Genomic DNA, 19,198 nt, shown 5'->3' on the forward strand with positions numbered 1-19,198 from the left:
TACCAGCTTAGGTTAGTTAGTTTGGTTCTGGTTAGCTGGTGGATTTGGTCTTGGTCTCTCACATTCTCCTTGTTTGTGTGTAATATCTGCCCTAGAAAAAAAAAAAAAAATGAACTCTCTCTCAGGTTCAACAAAGATACCCACAGTTCACAACAGACAGACGTAACTATGGATCCTTGTGCTAATGCCCCTTAAGTTATTCATTTTTCATTAGATCTCTGTCCAAAGTTCCTTCTAAACTTTGAATTATTCAGACGATTGGTATGAAGACAGCTGACTTGGAAAATGGGAAATGACAGCTTCATAGTACACTGTTTACATCATGATGGGGACTTTCCATGCACTTCTTTTGTTGTCATAATGAACTGAAATTAAATACAGTATAATACTTGGTCACAATATGATACTTGGTGGGTTTCCAGGATCCATCAGATGTTTTTTGTTAATGTCAAAAAGAATAAGGAAAAATAAGGTGGATAAAACTAAAATAGTGTACTATGTAGGAGAGACCGGGGCAAGTTGTCACAAAGATAATTAATTCTATTTTAATATAATATTCATCATAATTATAAAAAAACAAGCAAAAAGAATGCAAAATGGACAAAAACAACAAGATAAACACTAATTTGATCACATTTATTAGACTTTAAACAGTATGCTATATTTAAGGAAGCACTTAATGACACATATTTGCTACTTTAAATGATCATCATGGCAACATCGTATGTTTTGAGAAAAAGCATGAAACAAATACATTTATAGCACCATTTCAGTTGTTGCAAACAGTCTGGGAGCGAAGGTACTTTTTGTTCATGTGTTTCTCATTGGGAAGCTCATCATTTCATCTTAATCTATGACATACAATAGCCTATATACATACAGTACTTTAATTGAACACGTTTGTCTCTTTCTGTCTGCAAAAATATTTTCTAAAATACTTCTCATTGTTCTGTCTGTAGCTGCCTTCCTCTTTCTCGTGTGCTTTGCGTCAGTACTTGACATCCGGAGCGAACCGGACTACTCCCCGACGTGGTTCTGGTCGTTCCACCAGTGGTTCTCTTCCAGAGGTACCGGCGGAATAATAATCGCTGACTCGTCCGAGGCCAGACTCAGATTCTCTAAGGAGCAGCACAGTGTTATTGCCAAAGGAGAAGCGGAAGGGCGACAGAGGGAGAGAGAGAAAGAGAGAGACACAGAGACACAACATGAGGTGTTTTATCCGGTAGATAGCAGTGCGCACTAGAAGAAATGAGGCTTTGAGCACTCTGAGACCACATTGCACTCAGCATTTCTATTTATAGAAATTCTATTGATAGTGAGAACGATGTAAGTGATAAATGATCAAGCAAATGCTTGAATGAGTATTCTGGTGAGAAACAGGCTATGTGTAATATCCAATAACACGCTAAAGATATAGCTCTCCGTTTTCTATCATCAATATAGCTACGGAAAAATCATTAAGCGGACTGTTTTCACTGTATTTAAACGGTTACTAGGCTACATATTTAAATTATTAAGGACGCAAATAAGGACGCTAATGTTCATTAAAATGTTACTGGATTAAACTAATTCATTAAGCTGACTCCTTCCGCCAGAAGATATAGGCCACGTACACACAGTAGCTAAATTTGATTGTCAGTTCACCTTTTAGCACTTATATTTGTGTCTTTGCATTGACTTTGCAGGCAATCTATTTGAGCGATTGAGCGAATATTTGCATCGCATTACTCGCTCTAGTTTACTCATGGGATGTTTTTTGCATCATGCAAATAAGAACTTAAAAAAATACAATTTCTGATACAACTGGATGTGTCAAATAGAGTTTTTGAGGTGTATGTTGCGCGTTTGTGGCCATCACATCGTCCAATTCGCTTAATTAAATTCGCTTTTAGTGTGAACACACCATTATGCTGCGTGCACACCAAATGTGAAGCGAATATTCTTATTGTGCTACTCGCACTAGTTTACTCGAGCAATGTGTTTTGCATCACCCGCGTGTATAAAAACAAAAACAATAAAAAAAAAAATTCTGATACAACTTGACGTGTCAAACTGGACGTGTCAATAGACTTTTTAGTGATTGGCTTGTGTGACAACAAATCAGGTGGATTTTCCGCTCAAGTTTAAATGTTTAAACTTGCACAGAAGACACAGTTGAGGCATATATCACGAGTTTGCGGTAATCGCAGTGCCCAATTCGCGTCATTTGCATTGTGTGGCGCAAATACATGCCTTTGCATTGACTTTGTGTGTAATCTGCGTCACTCACATGAATAAAAACGAAAACAATAAAAAGAACTGAAAAAAATGTGCATCATTTGCATCGCAAATTTACGTCTTTGCATTGACTTTGTATGTAATCTACTCACACAAATAATTTAATTCGCTTTTGGCGACCATTTTGCTATGTGCACACCAAACGTGAAGTGAATATTCTCATTGCGTTCCTCTAGTTTACTCAAGGGATGTTTTTGGTGTTACTCGTGTGAATCAAAACATAAAAACACATTTTTTTAAACAACCTGATGTGTCAAACTGGACATAAGCTCAATAAGCTCTTTGGATTTGGCTTGCACGATAATGCGTCATGTGAATTTTCCACTCAAGCTGAAATTTTTGAACTTGCACGGATGGAATTGAGACATATATTGCTCGTTTATGGCAATTGTGTTGCCCAATTCGCGTCAGCCGCATCGTGCGGTGCAAATTCACATCTTTGCATTGACTTTGTATGTAATCTACTCACGCAAATAATTAAACTCGCTTTTGGTGTGAACACACTATTATGCTGTGTGCACACCAAACACAAAGTGAATATTCTCATTGCGCTCTAGTTTACTCAAGGGAAGTTTTTTGCAGCACTCACGTGAATAAAAACAAAAACAATAAAAGCATTTTAAAAAATCTGATAGAACCTGACGTGTCAAACTAGACATGTCAGTAAGCTCTTTGCTGAATGGCTTGTGCGAAAACACATCATGATAATTTTCCACTCAAGCTTCCACTCAATGTTTTGCGGAAGATGTGATTAAGGCTTATATTGTGTGTTTGTGGCAATCGCGCCGCCCAATTCACTTCTTTGCATTGACTTTGTATGTAATCTACACGCGCGGATAATTAAATTTGCTTTTGGTGTGAACACACCATTATTCTGTGCACACCAAATGCAAAAGCGAATATTCTCATTGCGTTACTCGCTCTAGTTTACTTGAGGGATGTATTTTGCAGCACTCACATGAATAAAAACAATACAAAACTAAAAAGAATGCGTAATGCTCTCCCCCATTTTCTGATACAACCAGACGTGTAAATAAGCTATTTGCTGATTGGCTGGTGCAACAACGCACCATGTGAATTTTCTGCGCAACTGAGGCATATATAATACGTTTGCAGCAATCATGTCGCCCAATTGCATCATTCGCATCGCCATGCGTGAATTACTGTCTATTCGCATGACTTTGTATGTAATCTACTCCCGCAAATAATTTAATTCGCTTTAGGTGTGCACACCAAACACAAAGCAAATATCTTCATTGCGTTACTCTAGTTTAATCACGGGATTTTCCGCTCAAGTTTAAATGTTTCAACTTGCATAGAAAACACTATTGAGGCATATATCATGTGTTTGCGGTAATTAGGTTCCAAATTTGCATTGCGTGGCACAAATAGACGTCTTTGCATTGATTTTGTGTGTAATCTACTCACGCAAATAATTAAACTCGCTTTTGGTGTGAACACATCATTGTGCTGTGTGCACACCAAACACAAATAAATATTCTCATTGCGTTACTCGCTCTAGTTTACTCATGGGAAGTTTTTTTGCAGCACTCACGTAAATAAAACCAAAAAGAATAAAAACATTTAAAAAAACAAATTCTGATAGAACCTGCTCTTTGCTGATTGGCTTGTGCAACAACACATCATGCAAATTTTCCACTCAAGCTGAAATTTTTGAACTTGCGTGGAAGATGGGATTGAGGCTTATATTGCTTGTTTGTGGCAACCGTGTTGCCCATTTTGCGCCATTCGCATCGCGCAGAACAAATTCAAGTCTTTGCATTGACCTTGTATCTAATCTACTCACGCAAATAATAAAATTCGCTTTTGGCGTCCATTTTGCTGTGCACACCAAATGTGAAGCAAATTTTCTCAATTTTTTTTTCCGCGCTAGTTTACCCGAGGGATGTTTTTTGCACCACTCGCATAAATAAAAACATAAAAACAATATAAAAAAAACACATTTTCTGATACAACCTGACGTGTCAAACTGGACATATCAGTAACCTCTTTGGTGATTGGCTTGCGCAACAATGTGTCATGTGAATTTTTCCGCTCAAGTTGAATTTTTGAATTTGCAAGGAATACACTGTTGCAGCAATCACGCCACCCAATTCGCATCTTTGCATTGACTTTGTGTGTGATCTACTCGCGCAAATAATTAAATAAAATTTTGGTTTGTACACACCATTATGCTGTGTGCACACCAAACGCATTACATTACTCACTCTAGTTTACTTGAGGGATGTTTTTTTACGTCACACACATGAATAAAGACATAAAAACAATTACAAAAAATTCTGATACAACCTGAGGTGTCAATAAGCTTATTGGTGATCGGCTTGTACGACAACACTTCATGCGAATTTTCCGCTCTAGTTTAAATTTTTGAACTTCCGCGGAAGACATAATTGAGGCATATATCGTGTGTCTTTGCATTAACTTTGTGTGTAATCTACTCGCGCGGATAATTGCAATCGTTTTTTGTGTGAACACGCCAGTGGTCTTACTCATTAGCGTTGCCAGATCTTGCTATAAAAAACACTCAAAATGTTTTTATGATTAAATAATCATTAGATATGTTGACAATATTTCTTTTTAAAAATTGTATCTAACTACTGCATTTTAGGCACGTTTTAAAAGCGTTTTAAACAGTGATCTCAGGCTGTTCAAAGGAAAAGTTCAGAAATAAAACCAGCATGAAAACAACAAGACAGACACCACTGAACAAGAATGCAATGTGCTGTTCTAAAACTAAAGAAGATTTAAATATCGTCAAGTTCAATTTCATTAATCTCCTGAAGAAGATGAAAAAAAAAGAATTAATCTATAAGCGACATTTAAAGTTCACTGTAAATGGATTATTCCTGCATCCTGCAGTAAGGCAAAGAAACTCTTCTATAGGGAGCAATGCCTTACATGAATACATTAAGAAAAAATATCTTTTCCTTGACCTATTTTTCTACAAGAACACAGTAACAAGCCTGTATGTGATGGCAGTCAACATTAAAACAGAACATGCATGTTTAATCAAAAAGAAACACTGTAACGAAGTGCTCAACGTCCTTCGAAAACAACATCAACAACAACAGGAAAACAACATACTTGAGCAGTCAAACTCCTATTCAACCTCCTTTGGCCCAACACTTTCCATATGGAAGAGAATACGCATGGGAGCAAATCAAAAGATGAAGAACACTGAACAGATATGGTGTACTAAATTCTCAATGGACACACTAGACTACGAAGCACTAGCAACACTAGTTTCTCTTAGTAGTGAGTAAATAATTGTGCTGCTGAAGTACGGATGAAGGCGGAAGAAGCTTAGCTAATCTCAGGCGAGAATTACCTTGGGTCGGGCATCGCACAGCGCCACAGGTGTTGCTTTAGTGTCTGCACCCAACCAATATCACGGATGGGCTGACAGAGCTGAATGTAGTGGTACTGTTTTAGCATAACCCTTCAAACGAACGACAAGATCACTCGTTAGCTGAACATTAAAGTGATTAAAGGGATAGTTCACCCGAAAATGAAAATTCTGCCATCATTTACTCACCCCCATGTCATTCCAAACTGGTGTGACTTATGTGGAAAGACATTTTTCTATACAATAGGCCAGATTTACTAAACAGGGCAAATTAGTGTTAGAGTGCAATTCCATAAAAGTGACGATGGGAGGGGAAATTCTGCGTGTCATTTACTAACAATTGCTGGCTGCGTTAAATAATGACGCAAATACCAGTAATTTGACGAGCGCAAATGTTAGTAAATCACATAGCGAGTTTCATTTTAACACTGTCCTATCATAAATTTCGCGTCCGAAAATGAAACTCCTACAAATGTATCTTCAGTAAGGTCAGGCACAAAAATAACTCCCACGTCTTTTCAGTGCTAATTCCTCACTGCGAGTCTTTAGTAAATCCTGACAGTACTATTTTAATGCTAAAAGACGGTTTGCGCTGGCGTAAGCTGTTAGTAAATCTGGCTCTATATGTCAAAATTTGTCAAAAACGGTTGAAACTAAAGAACGTCATACCAGTTTGGAATAACAAAAGGGTGAGTAAATGATAAAAGCTTTTGTTTTAGGGTGAACTATTCCTTTAACTCCCAAAGCACAGAATCATTATGTAAATCAACCAAATTTCAATCAATAAATCACATCATTAAAGCCAATCATTATAGACACATATTGATCTTTCAAGGACTATTTCAGCATCTGGTCCTGGAATAGGAAATGTAGCATCTTTTATTAGACTATTTTGCACATATGAGACACTGAAAGCCGCAATATATCAGATTCACTCCAGATGCAGACATATATTTCTCAACTCTCAGCTGATAGCAATATGCACAACCTAAAAGATGCCAGAACCTATTCCAGAGCCTGTCACACACAAAATATGAGTATCGCAAAACCAACGTAAAAAAACCATAAACTTCGGAATAGTTCTCTTCCATGTGGATTCAACATCTATGACAGCGACAAGAGAGACAGACAGAAGGACAGGGGAGAAACGATACAGATGCACCTACCATTGAGTCCCCAAACCCTCCCACATCTCAAACGAAATGAACCACGACACCTCTGTTTCTGCGTTTGCATTTATTAATTTCAATAAATATGAGCAAGCAAGAGAGAAATCACAATTCACATTATCACAGTTAAATCTGAGGCCCTTTCACATAACATCCTTTTGTCAGTATGCATGGACTATAGATAGCACCTGTGCTAAGCACACACACGCGCACGCGCACACACTCATTGACATGTACAACCCAGCTAGCTGCACCTCCTCTGTCTCCCCACGATGGCTTCCCTTAATTCCCACATTATATTAACAGTAACTGAGTCACCAAAGGCTGCAAAATACAAGAAAAGGCCCTCACCCATGTGGCGCAGTCAGCTTCACAGCACAGCATAGAAGTGAATGAGCTCCATGTGACTGTATTCTACAGCCAGACTGAAGAAACAGATACTTTCATTTACGTATTTAACATTCTGGATGTTAATTTTCACAAGTCCAACAGAATGATGTCTCTGGACTTGTATGTACTACATTCAAAGTTTTTATAATGCATTGCAATGGATTATACATCTTCATAAATAATAGTAAACATAGGTATAATGCATCTCAGCTGACTTTAAAGGGTTTATTAGATGCAAAATTAATTTTTACATGTTGTTTGAACATAAATGATAAAAACCCAAATTACTATAGAAATCTGAGCCGCTAAAGACGCAGTGAATTACTTTTGTTTTTGAAGGGAATGCACCTCCTGATCTACCTGAATGCATCTATGTTCGCGCAAATCATTTGTGATCCAGCTTCACCTACAGAAGAAGTGAGTATAAGGTTTTTTATGAATCTTCGCAAATCGCCTAATAATTCCTAATAATGTGCTAGTTAGCAAGTTCCGCGGTTAAATGCGGCTAAAGTTTACAGTCTCTCACAGAACTGCTCATCACTCTATGGAAGAGAGGGGCGGGGTGAGCAGAGCTCATTAGCATTTAAAGGGACATGCACCGAAACGGGTCGCTGTGAACAGAGCTGTTTTTGACAAGGTAAAAAGGGTATTGTTTAACACTACCACTGAGAAATTTCAACCAAGGTATGTTATAAACTTTTCAAAGATCCTAAAGAATCATATCAACTTGTTGACAATGGGCATCCGATGATCCCTTTAAACAGCTTTTTACATGACATGGTATATCAATGGGAAAGACGCGTCAGAATGGCTGTGTAAATCCGACTCATTCATGAATTTTTTTTTTCTTTTTAGTGCTAGACTGCTAGTGGCGCACACCGCGAAGGATAAAAAGATTATGGCTAGCACACTAGGGGTGAGTGATATACTGGTAGACACGATTAACTGGCGAAATTTGTCAACAGGTAGAGATTTTCGTGGTTACACGCTCACTTGACGTCGCTGTTCTACATATAATTTGCACACATTTTTAAGCATCGCCGTTAAAAAACAAGTGATTCTAAGCAGTTAAAACGCAAATTAGCAGTGAAAAAGAACTCATTTCACTATATGCGCGTGGTGCCTAAAGCATAAAGTTTACTTCACATTGCGCAACGCAAATTTCATAATCAGAATAGTATGCGCATACTTATGCGCACCACCCATTTTTTGTAGCCACGCATACTTTGTACACGCAGGTCGCACAAGCACTTTGAATCTGTTTTGCAGTAATCAGTTGTTCCACAAGATGGCAACACTGTCCCAGGCCACTGTTTTACAGTAGCAACAAAATAGCTGCAACAACTACAGATGCTCACGTCGGCACTGATAGCCTTGTGGGCATTGAAAGACTGTTTCTGAGCGCTTTCAGAAAAGTGTGTGCACGTGAAGAGCGCAGAAGTATTGAACAAAGTTATTTTTGCCACTTCATAGGCCTTCAGCGGTTAAATACACACACTTGTATATGTCAAAATGCCCGTCTATGCAAGTATCCTCGAAAACACAGTATATTGGATCAGGGGCACCTCTTAAAGTGACAGCAATCATTATTGACTAATTCACTTTTGTAACATTAATAAGAAATTTAATTTACATTGTGATGAATATGCTGTCTATTTACACATTTGATTACTTTATACTATGTGTGTGTTGCATTTCTTACTTATTTGTTGTACTTTATTATATATATTTTTAAATTAGACTAGTATTAGTTTTTTTGTGATATTGACACTGGTGAAAGAATTCTGAAATTTCCAAGTTATCAAAAATTTTGATATCACAAAGACCTTATTAAAAGCAAAAATAACAATATCGTGATATATATTGTTACGGAGAAATAAAAATTTGGTCATGTCGCCCACCCCTAGCACAGACTATCATAGTTGTTCATTACCGCTTGTTTTTAATTATAAAAGGGGATAAGAACCCTTGAAATGTCTTCAATCTGGCAATAGATTACAAAATTACTGTGCACTGATTGGTCAAACAGGACAATGAGATCACATACTTGACATACTGAAAATGGAAAAGACCTCAAGGGATGAGACCAGAGAGACAGAGAGAGGATTTGCTGAGGGGCGGTACATGATTAAAAAAAACGCAAAGCATGATCTTACACAATGCACTCCCATAACGCCAGCAAATGAAGACATTTAGATACTTAAATGAATGCCATTCAGTTCTATGAACTACCAACTCTTTGTTCCTCTGTCACAAACTGACATGAATCTGCGCCAGTGACATGTCACATGCAAAGCCATGATTATGTGCTGTTACATAAAGCCTGATCAGATTATATCCAAAAAGATTTCACTGGCAACACAAAATCATCTCTGCGAATGTATGAGCATTAAACTTTAAAGCGATAGTCCACCCAAAAATTTAAATTCATTCAAAATCATTTACTCACCCTCAAGTTGTTCTAAACATGAGTAAATGACATTTTGTTCTTTAAGTTAGGTTTAAGTTTGCATTATAGGTTCACAACCTCTAAGGTCACTTGACTTAGAGATTGTGATGAGGGCTTGTATGTCAATTTTGTTACTAGACGGAAGTAAATGTCACATGTGCATCTTGGGAAGAGGCCTTTTTGGAGCCAACAAAACAAACAAAGATGACATGATCATGCAGTCAAGAGTAAACAAACAGCATTCCGAACAGACTGCATTCGACTTACCATTACATCAAGGAACACATGATAACAAACAGAACAATTAGTCAAGAATACAGGTCATGTCAGTCATCGAACAACAGGGGGGATGCAGGAGTAAAACAAAGCCGGAGACACTAGGAAAAGTCATTAATAATTAATACGTTGAATCTGCATTCACATAAAAAAGGGCTTTGATTTTAAAGCTGGCTAATCTATTGACCTTTTGAGTTCCCTCTACTTTTGGGATCCCCCATCTGTCTACCTCGGGGGCTCCCTTAGGGGGGATGGGAAGTGTGCATGTGAGAGAAAAAGAAACAATTGCAGACAGTGCAGAGTGGAAGATATAGTGTTAAATGTCGTGTTGTGATACTTAAAACCTCAAAATCAAACATTACATAAACAGATTTTAGTTTATAATAAATTGAATTTCTACCGGTTTGCACATTATCACAGTGAACATTTAAATCCTATTCTATCCAAAGACAAATTTACAGTACATTCCATAATGCAATATCATGTTACAGTAATCCAGTTAGGTGTCCAGGCAACAAAGTGGGCCGAAACAAGGCCTAATTATTGTACGACATTGACAGATGTGGTTTTTTGGAGATACTGACGTTCTATTTGGAGATATCTGGTTCCTGTAATGATTCAACAACATATTTATGATATGGAATAGTGATCTGAGATCATAACATATCACTTGGGAGCTTGTCCGATCAATAAAATAACAACATAAAACAGGCAAAGCAAGCAGATTAATATAGTCTTAAAACCAAGGATGCACATTTATCAAAGATTTTCGATTGAGTAATTGGACTTTGCATTGGATTATGCTGCCTAATTTACATTTTCAAATGCTTATCGGATACAATTTGGCTTCATTGTAAAACCCTTGATAAATGAAACCCACCAGTCTGTGCATCTGATGGTACGTACATACAGAGCCAATGGCTCCATGCAAGAAAAGAGTATCCACTGGCCAACCAGTAGAGTGGTTGCCATGGAAACCTGGTCGGAGATGAGGAGAGTGGGTGGAGCTATAGTAAATGCAAACGCTTTGATATTACTAGGCGAGATTGTGAGGCAAAAGAGGAGAAAAACATCAAATTCCAACCCTGAAAAATTTTGTAAAATCAGCCCACTGACCTCTCAGAGAAAAAGAGAGAGTGAGAAAAAGAGAGATAGAGAGGGTATTGGAAATATACAGTGAGGAATAAAACGAGAGGTGCATCAGATAGAGAGAGAGAGAGAGAGAGAGAGAGAGAGAGAGAGAGAGGCAGCAATGGACAGAACAGTAAAGGAATGAGAACCTCTTATTAAATAATTTTGCAGCCTTCGTTCTGCTTTCACCCTTTCAGGAAGAGATTAAATGAGAGAAGAAGTGCAATGGTTTTTACTCTTTCGCCTCAGCCAGTTTGTTGTTGATCTCTTTACTTTTCTCCTTGTCGCCCTGTGCCGCTCTGCCCTCCGGCTGGTTCTCGGAGCTCTTCTTCTTTGAACCGCGCACCGACGTCACCTGCTTCTCCTTGGACTTCTTCAGCGGTTTGCCAGGTGTGGCGGATGTGCTCTTTTTGGGTTTGAAGCGAGGAAGACTGGTTTTCTCTACCTATAAAAAAACATAAAATAGCACACAAATGGTATTTTACTACCGTTATGTGACTTATTTTGCTATTCAATGGTAAATGCAGTGCCTTGCAAAAGTATTCATACCATATTCATTAATTTTTTTCACGTTTTGTTATGTTGCTGCCTATGTTAAACTGCTTTGAATTACTTTTTCCCCACATCAATCTACACTCTATACAACAATTGGCAAAGTAAAAACAGAATTGACACAACTTCGTAAATTTATAAAAAAATAAAAATAAATAAATGAAATGAAATAAGTACATTGCATAAGTATTCACACCCTTAACTCAGTAACTCAGCACCATTACAGCCTCAAATAGTTTTGGGTATGATCTGACATATATGCACAGCAGCAGTTGGCAATCATCTGCCATTCTTCTCGGCACCTCTACACCTCTCAAGTTCTGTCAGGTTGGATGGTGGCAGATGGACATTTTCAGGTCATTTTCGCCAGAAAAGAAATGTTTGATTGGGTTCAAGCCCAGGCTGTGGCTGGGCCATTTAAGGACATTCACAGAGTTGTCTATAAGCCACACTTGCTGTGTGCTTAGGGTCACTGTCCTGTTGGAAGGTCAGCCTTCTGCCCAGTCTGAGGTTCTGAATGCTCTGGACTAGGCTTTCATTAAGGCTATCTCAATATTTTGGTGCATTGAGCTTTTCTTCTACTCTGACGAGTCCCTCAGTCTCTCCTGCTGAAAAACAGCCCCACAGTATGAGGCTGCTACCAGCACACTTTACTTTTTGGATGGTATTCTGCAGGTGATAAGCAGAGTCTGGTTTCCTTCAAACATGATACTTGGAATTGAGGTTCATCAAACCAGAGAATCTTGATTCTCACAGTCTGAGGGTCCTTTATGTGGTTTTTTTTTTGTTGTTGCAAATTTCAAGTGTATTTTCGCTGAGGAGAGAATTGAGTCTTGCCACACATCCATAAAGCCCAGATTGGTGAAGTGTTGCAGTGATGTTTGTCCCTCTGTAAGTTTCTCCTATCTCCATATGTGATCATGGAGCTGACTCCTGGTTGTTTTTAAACTTCTTTCATTAAGGGTAGCAGAGACTAGTGGTTCTGTGAACCTTCAATGCAGCAGAACTTGATGCATCTCTTAGCTCTACAGGACGTTTTTTTTTTTTTACTTCAGGGCTGATATGCATTTTCAGCTGTTAAACCTTTTATTAAGATGTGTGTGCCTTTCCAAATCATACCTATTCAACAGAATTGCCACAAGTTAACTTTAGTCGAAGTGTAGTAACATCTACAAACAGTATGAATGCTCCTGAGCTAAATTTCAACTCCCTGATAAGTGTATAATTACTTATGCAATGGAATCATTTAAGTGTTTTATTTTTAATAAATTTGCAAAGATGTTAAAAACATGTTTTTTGCTTTACCATTATGGTGTATGGACCAGGCTTGTGCATAATTTAGAATTGAATTGAGAATGACTCCTAAATTCTAATTCAATTCTTGAATTTGAATTGAATTTGAATTGATGTCAAAAACAGGATCTAGAATTGCAATTCGAATTTGAATTAAAGGAAGCAGAATTGCAATTCAATGCAAATTCAAAGAAATTAATATACATAAGTGAAGTGTTTAACAATAGAGCTTTACAATATACAGTGCAGACCAAAAGTTTGGACACACCTTCTCATTCGTGTGTCCAAACTTTTGGTCTGTACTGTATATATATATATATATATATATATATATATATATATATATATATATATATATATACATACAGTGAGGTCAATAAGTATTTGATCACCCTTTTATTTAGCAAGTTCTCTTACTTAGAAATCATGGAGGGGTGTACAATTTTCAGCATAGGTGCATTTCCACTGTGAGAGACAGAATCTAAAAATAAAAATCCGGAAATCACATTGTATGATTTTTTTAAACAATTTATTTGTGAATTACTGTGTCAAATAAGTATTTGATCACTGGAGTCAATTTTTTTTTATATATATTTGGCAGAAGCCTTTGTTAAAAATTACAGAGGTCAAACAGCTCCTGTAGTTCTTCACCAGGTTTGCACACACTGCAGGAGGGATTTTGGCCCACTCCTCCATACAGATCTTCTCTAGATCTGTCAGGTTTCGGGGCTGTCGCTGAGCAACACAGAGTTTCAGCTCCCTCCAAAGATTTTCTATTGGATTTAGGTCTGGAGACTGGCTAGGCCACTCCAGAACCTTGATATGCTTCTTACGGAGCCACTCCTTGGTTTTCCTGGCTGTGTGCTTTGGGTCATTGTCATGTTGGAAGACCCAGCCACGACCCATCTTTAACCCTCTGGGGTCTGAGGGTGTTTTGGGGCCCTGAAGAAGTTTTGACATGCCCTGACATTTGTGCTTTTTTCAGTATCTTAAAAACATATTAATGGTTAAAGTCTGATTACATTGTAATCAGCACATATTGGGCTACAATAATATGCAAGCAACATGAATGTACATGTTTGTGTTTTTGAGAAAACTATAGTACAGACCAAAAGTTTGGACACACGAATGAGAAGGTGTGTCCAAACTTTTGGTCTGTACTGTATGTCAGATATGATTTCATTACATATTATATAAATGATATTAGATTGAACTACTTGTCCAGATTACATTGTGTTATTGGATTACTTTGAAATGAAAATAACATTTTGAACAAAACTGATCAAACACTGAGGAAGTAATTTATTTCAAGAATTTGATCATTATTTATATGTTGGAACAAAATGTATGCAGGGTTGAGGAGTGACTAGTTATGTGTAATGAAATTATGCTATCAAATTACAAAATTAATGTAACTGTATGTGAGATTCAACACATTCTTTCTGTTGTATGACTGTGTGGAATGTCTTTGAATTACCATGAATTTAATTCCTCTTCCTGTCATTCCAACACTTCCTGTGGGGCGGAGTCAATTCAATTCAAATTCCAACTCATGAATTGAATGGTGGCCAATTCTGAAATTCTTAATTGTGCACAAGCCTGGTATGGACTGTAGATTAATGTGAAAAAAAAAAAGTAATTTAAAGCAGTTTAACATAAGGCAGCAACATAACAAAACGTGAAAAAAAACATTCCAGGATTTTTCTCCATATATATTCAGTGGGGATCAGTGGGTTGAAGGTCCAAAAATTCACATAGTATACTGATGTCAAAATAAACATTGTTAGCAAAAATACTAATTAGCCATAGTGTGTGAGTGGCTATGATGATGTAAAGCTAATCAGCTCAACATCATAAAACAAAGAGCTGATGCTGATTCACTCGGACACTTACAGCTTGAGGCCAAAGTAATGTCAGACAACTCTGAAAAAGTACTGCTGAGAAGAAAAAAAAACTGTTGTTCAGTTATTTTCCAGCCACTGAGCACATAAATTGCTGACATCAAGTTACTGAACCCAATAATTGACTTCCAAATTGCAACAAAAACACACTTACACACAAGGATGTAACTAAACAAATGAGAGAGAATTAAGGTGATTATCATTGAAAGACCCAACTGCTAATCTAAATATTGTATTGTTTTTCCTAACTTCCACACACAGGCTCTTACCTTACTGCTCTCTCTGTAAGGTTCATGGTACAGTGTGCGTATCCTCCTCCTCTCCAGTGCCTTGTTGTCATCTGGCTGCTGAGTGGCTTGGTAGCCCCTGTAGGTGGCGCTATAGCTGGTCTCCAGATTAGACTTCTCATCGGGAGGCTGATACTGAGACTTGGCCCTGATGAGCTTCACAGGTTTCACATCTGTGTAGGCTTTGAACTCATTCCTGAAATTAGGAAACAGATAACATCACAATTATTGCAAAATTTAGTGTAAGGGGGGATTCAACCAACACATATTGAATTTCAAAACCACATTGTACAATCCAGAAAGAGTATGATTTTGAAATATTATCCTTAAAAGCATAGCAAAAATTCTGTCATTAATTACTCACCCTCATGTCTTTCCAATCCCGCAAAAGCTTTGTTCATCTTCAGAACACAAATTGAAATACCACTGATGTCACATGGACTATTTTATCGATGTCCTTATTAGCTTTCTGGGACTTGAATGTGTCAGTTGCATTGCAGTCTATGCAGGGTCAGAAATCTTTCCCATTTCATCAAAAATATCTTAATTTGTGTTCCGAAGATGAACACAGGTCTTACAGGTTTGGAAGGGTGAGTAACAAATAACAGAATTTTTATTTTTGGGCGAACTAACCCTAACTATCCACCTTTAAAACCGATTTAGGCAATTTAGTGGTAAAAATAATGACCCATGTTTTGTTTTAGCCAATAGGCTTTATATTCACAGATGTGAACCGTTATTTGCAATTTGTGGCATGTGGGGGTGGGGCATTCTCATTCTAGAGAGCATTTGATTGGCTAAACCATCCGTCTAAAATGAGTCATCAATATTTTTAATCCATTTTTTCTAACTAACTAAAAAAAAACTGTATCTGTAAAAGTTACACTGACAATGTTTAGAAGTACACCGGCATACACTGTAGCAGATGGCCTAAAAAAATGTAACATTCTGTAACATACATAGACTACTCACAAAACTTGAATATTAAGCCATTTTATGTTTTGACAGAACAAACAATATTTCAAATTGCATCAAGGCAGTACACATACAATACAAGAAAGACATATAATAGCTGTTTGTTACCACTATATATAGACCCTGCATTATAGATCGAGATTGATATACATCCTCCATAATGCAGATATTTCCCCCATCTGCATCACAGAGAGTTTTTCCTGAGGCATTGGCCCCTCCTTTAAGATGAGTAATGAGGGTTTATTCACTGAGGTGGCACAGACAAATGGCATATACTTCACGGTTATGTGCATTGCAGATTACCCAACATGCAACTTTATCCGCAGTGCATCTAACACACATGCACACATAAGACAGAACTCCCTCACTAAGACCAGCACAGAACAGACATGTTTTTTTATTATTATTAAAAACAGACCGATTCACTAATGAATCATTTAGACCAATTTGTGCACTTGTTTTATGAATTCCAGATCTGAGTCATGATATCTTGTTAGCATGTTTTAATCTAGTTTAAGAGGATAGATGGAATAATCCACTGTAAAATGTACATGACGTCTATTCATTTTCAGAACTGGAAAACATAAATGTGACCCTGGACCACAAAACCAGTATTAAGTCGCATTGGTATATTTGTAGAAATAGTCACAAATACATTGTATGGGTCAAAATTATAATTTTTTTCTTTTATGCTAAAAATCATTAGAATATTAAGTAAAGATCATGCTTCATGGAGATGTTTTCTAAATTTCCTACCATAAATATATCAAAATGTAATTTTTAATTAGTAATATGCATTGCTAAGAACTTTATTTGGTCAACTTTAAAGGCAATTTTCTCAGTATTTCGATTTTTTGGCACTCTCAGATTCCCGATTTTCAAATGTATAAATCTCAATTTCCAAAAATTGACTCTTACGACTGGTTTTGTGGTGCAGGGTCATAAAAATAAAATTCCTTTCTGACCTCTCTCTGTTTCTTTTTGATTCCGTAGCATAACACCTTCAGAGGGGTAGGCTGTATTGATTAGAATTGACAGAACAGGAAGAGGCGGGAATGCCAGGTAGAGTGAACCATTACTATTCCATTAGATCAATTAGTTGCTTTAGTTTATGTGAGTAAGAAGCAAATGAATACATTTCTGTATGAAAGAGAATTAACCATTCTGACATATTGCAATAAAGCCTAAAAAGCATTGAGAACATCTGACATCACACACATTACTGGATCAAACTCCTTTACACTCAGAATGAGGTCAACAGAAAGAGCCTGTTATTATATTACCAACAAGCTGATGAACAAAGTCATGGGACAGCATGTGGGGGAACATTAATCTCCTCAGAGAAAATAGGGGATGTGAAAATCACACCCCATGTCCCTTGCCATGTGTTTTAAAGCAATATTTTCAGGTCAAATACAAGTGAATCTCTATCAGCAAAAATAACAGAAAAAGCAACAGAAAATAATTCACGCTCATGTTGTCAAATGTCAAAATGAAAACTATAATTTGCTTTTTAAATGCCTTTTTTGTATCGATTTTGTTGTTAGATTTGACCCACGTCCCAGATCAAAACTTTTATTCTTAAACTATGAAAAATCTGTATAAAATATTAATTATTCATTATATTGGAAATCTTTAAAAACACTATGTCAAATTATGCAAAAAGTGTGAAAATTAATATAATTGTTTGGGTTAGTTCACCTAAAAAGTAAAATTCTGTCATTAATTACTCACCCTCATGTCGTTCCAAAACTGTAAGACCTTTGTTCATCTTCAGAACACAAATTAAGATATTTTTGAAGAAATACAAAATGTTTTTGACCCTGAATAGACAGCAACACAACTGACACGTTCAAGGCCCAGAAAGGTAGTAAGGACATTGTTAAAATGCGTCACGGTACTCTCATGAATGCGCGTCGAAGACTGACATGGAAGAGAAGAAATTGTCGAATAAAGTCACTATTTTTGTTTTCTTTGCGCACAAAACACATTCTCATAGCTTCATGAAATTAAGTTTGAACAACTGATGTCACATGGACTATTTTAGCAATGTCCTTACTACATTTCTGGCACCTGAGCATAGGGCTGTGCGGTTAATTGAAAAGCATTCCTGAGCGCTGCATCTTGCATTTTAGAAAAAAGGACGTGTTCTGTGCGAATGGCCAGTAAGAATCTAGAGTAAAAATGATTAACCGTAATCAAGGTAAAATCTTTAATTAATCAAGATTTAGATTTTAGGCCATATCGTCCAGCCCTATTTGAACGTGTCAGTTGCATTGCAGTCTATGCAGGGTCAGAACGCTCTCGGATTTCACCAAAAATATCTTAATTTTTATTTCAAAGACGAAAAAAGGTCTTAAGGGTTTTAAACGATGATGAGGGCGAGTATTTATTGACAGAATTTAAATTTTTGGGTGAGCTATCTTTTTAGGGATACATTAAAAGCTAGCTAGAAAATAAGCCTTTCCATTAAGTTGTTCTTGGGAGCATGAATTCTGCTAGTGTTTTGAATTATAGGGAGGCCTCCCTTCTCTCCTTGTTGAGAGCACATGGGAGCGGAAAGAAAGAAGTGAAAGTTGTTACATAAGAGAAATGAAGACCAGTCAGAAATGGCAGCACAAAAGAAGCTCATAGAAGTCCAAGGCCACAGGCACCAAACTCTCACAGGACAAACATGAAAGAAGAAGGGGGAGGAGTCTATATAGGAGTTTACACTGCAACACACATATAGAAAAAGACAGACAGAAAATGAGAAAGACATAAAGACAGCAGCGAAGGCTGTTACACACATACAATAGGACTCCCAACAATGAGCTTAGTGTGCTTATTGTAAATGAGTGCTTGGTACCAGCTGTCAAATCATTCATTTGATAAAGGGCATCAACACTGTTAGACAATGCTATTTACACCAGCTTTTTTAAAAACAGAATTAATTTCATGGAAAAGCACAGTATTTATTCAAATGAGCTCACACGTTTAATTAACCGCTGTCATCAAAAGTCAGATTTGAGCATACAGTGAGGCTGATACCTCTTCCTCTCCCCAGGCATTGAGCTTTTGTGAACAGCCGTGTCACTATGGTGATATGCTGGCACTAGAGAATTGTGTGGTGGGGCGCCAGAGCAGTGCAT

General features: G+C 37.2%; 1 protein-coding gene across 1 annotated transcript; it reads right to left on the bottom strand.

Moving 5' to 3' along the window:
- Nucleotides 1–637: 637 nt before the first annotated feature.
- Nucleotides 638–19,198, bottom strand: map6a (microtubule-associated protein 6a). Its single transcript, XM_073829239.1, has 5 exons — nt 19,098–19,198; nt 15,075–15,288; nt 11,296–11,504; nt 5,627–5,737; nt 638–1,118 (listed from the first exon to the last, which is right to left on the bottom strand). Exons 1-5 carry the CDS (start codon nt 19,196–19,198, stop codon nt 989–991), a joined length of 765 nt encoding a protein of 254 aa, XP_073685340.1. The 3' UTR covers nt 638–988.

The sequence above is a fragment of the Garra rufa genome, chromosome 23 (genome assembly GCF_049309525.1).
Source record: "Garra rufa chromosome 23, GarRuf1.0, whole genome shotgun sequence".
In the NCBI taxonomy this organism is placed as follows: Eukaryota; Metazoa; Chordata; class Actinopteri; order Cypriniformes; family Cyprinidae; genus Garra; species Garra rufa.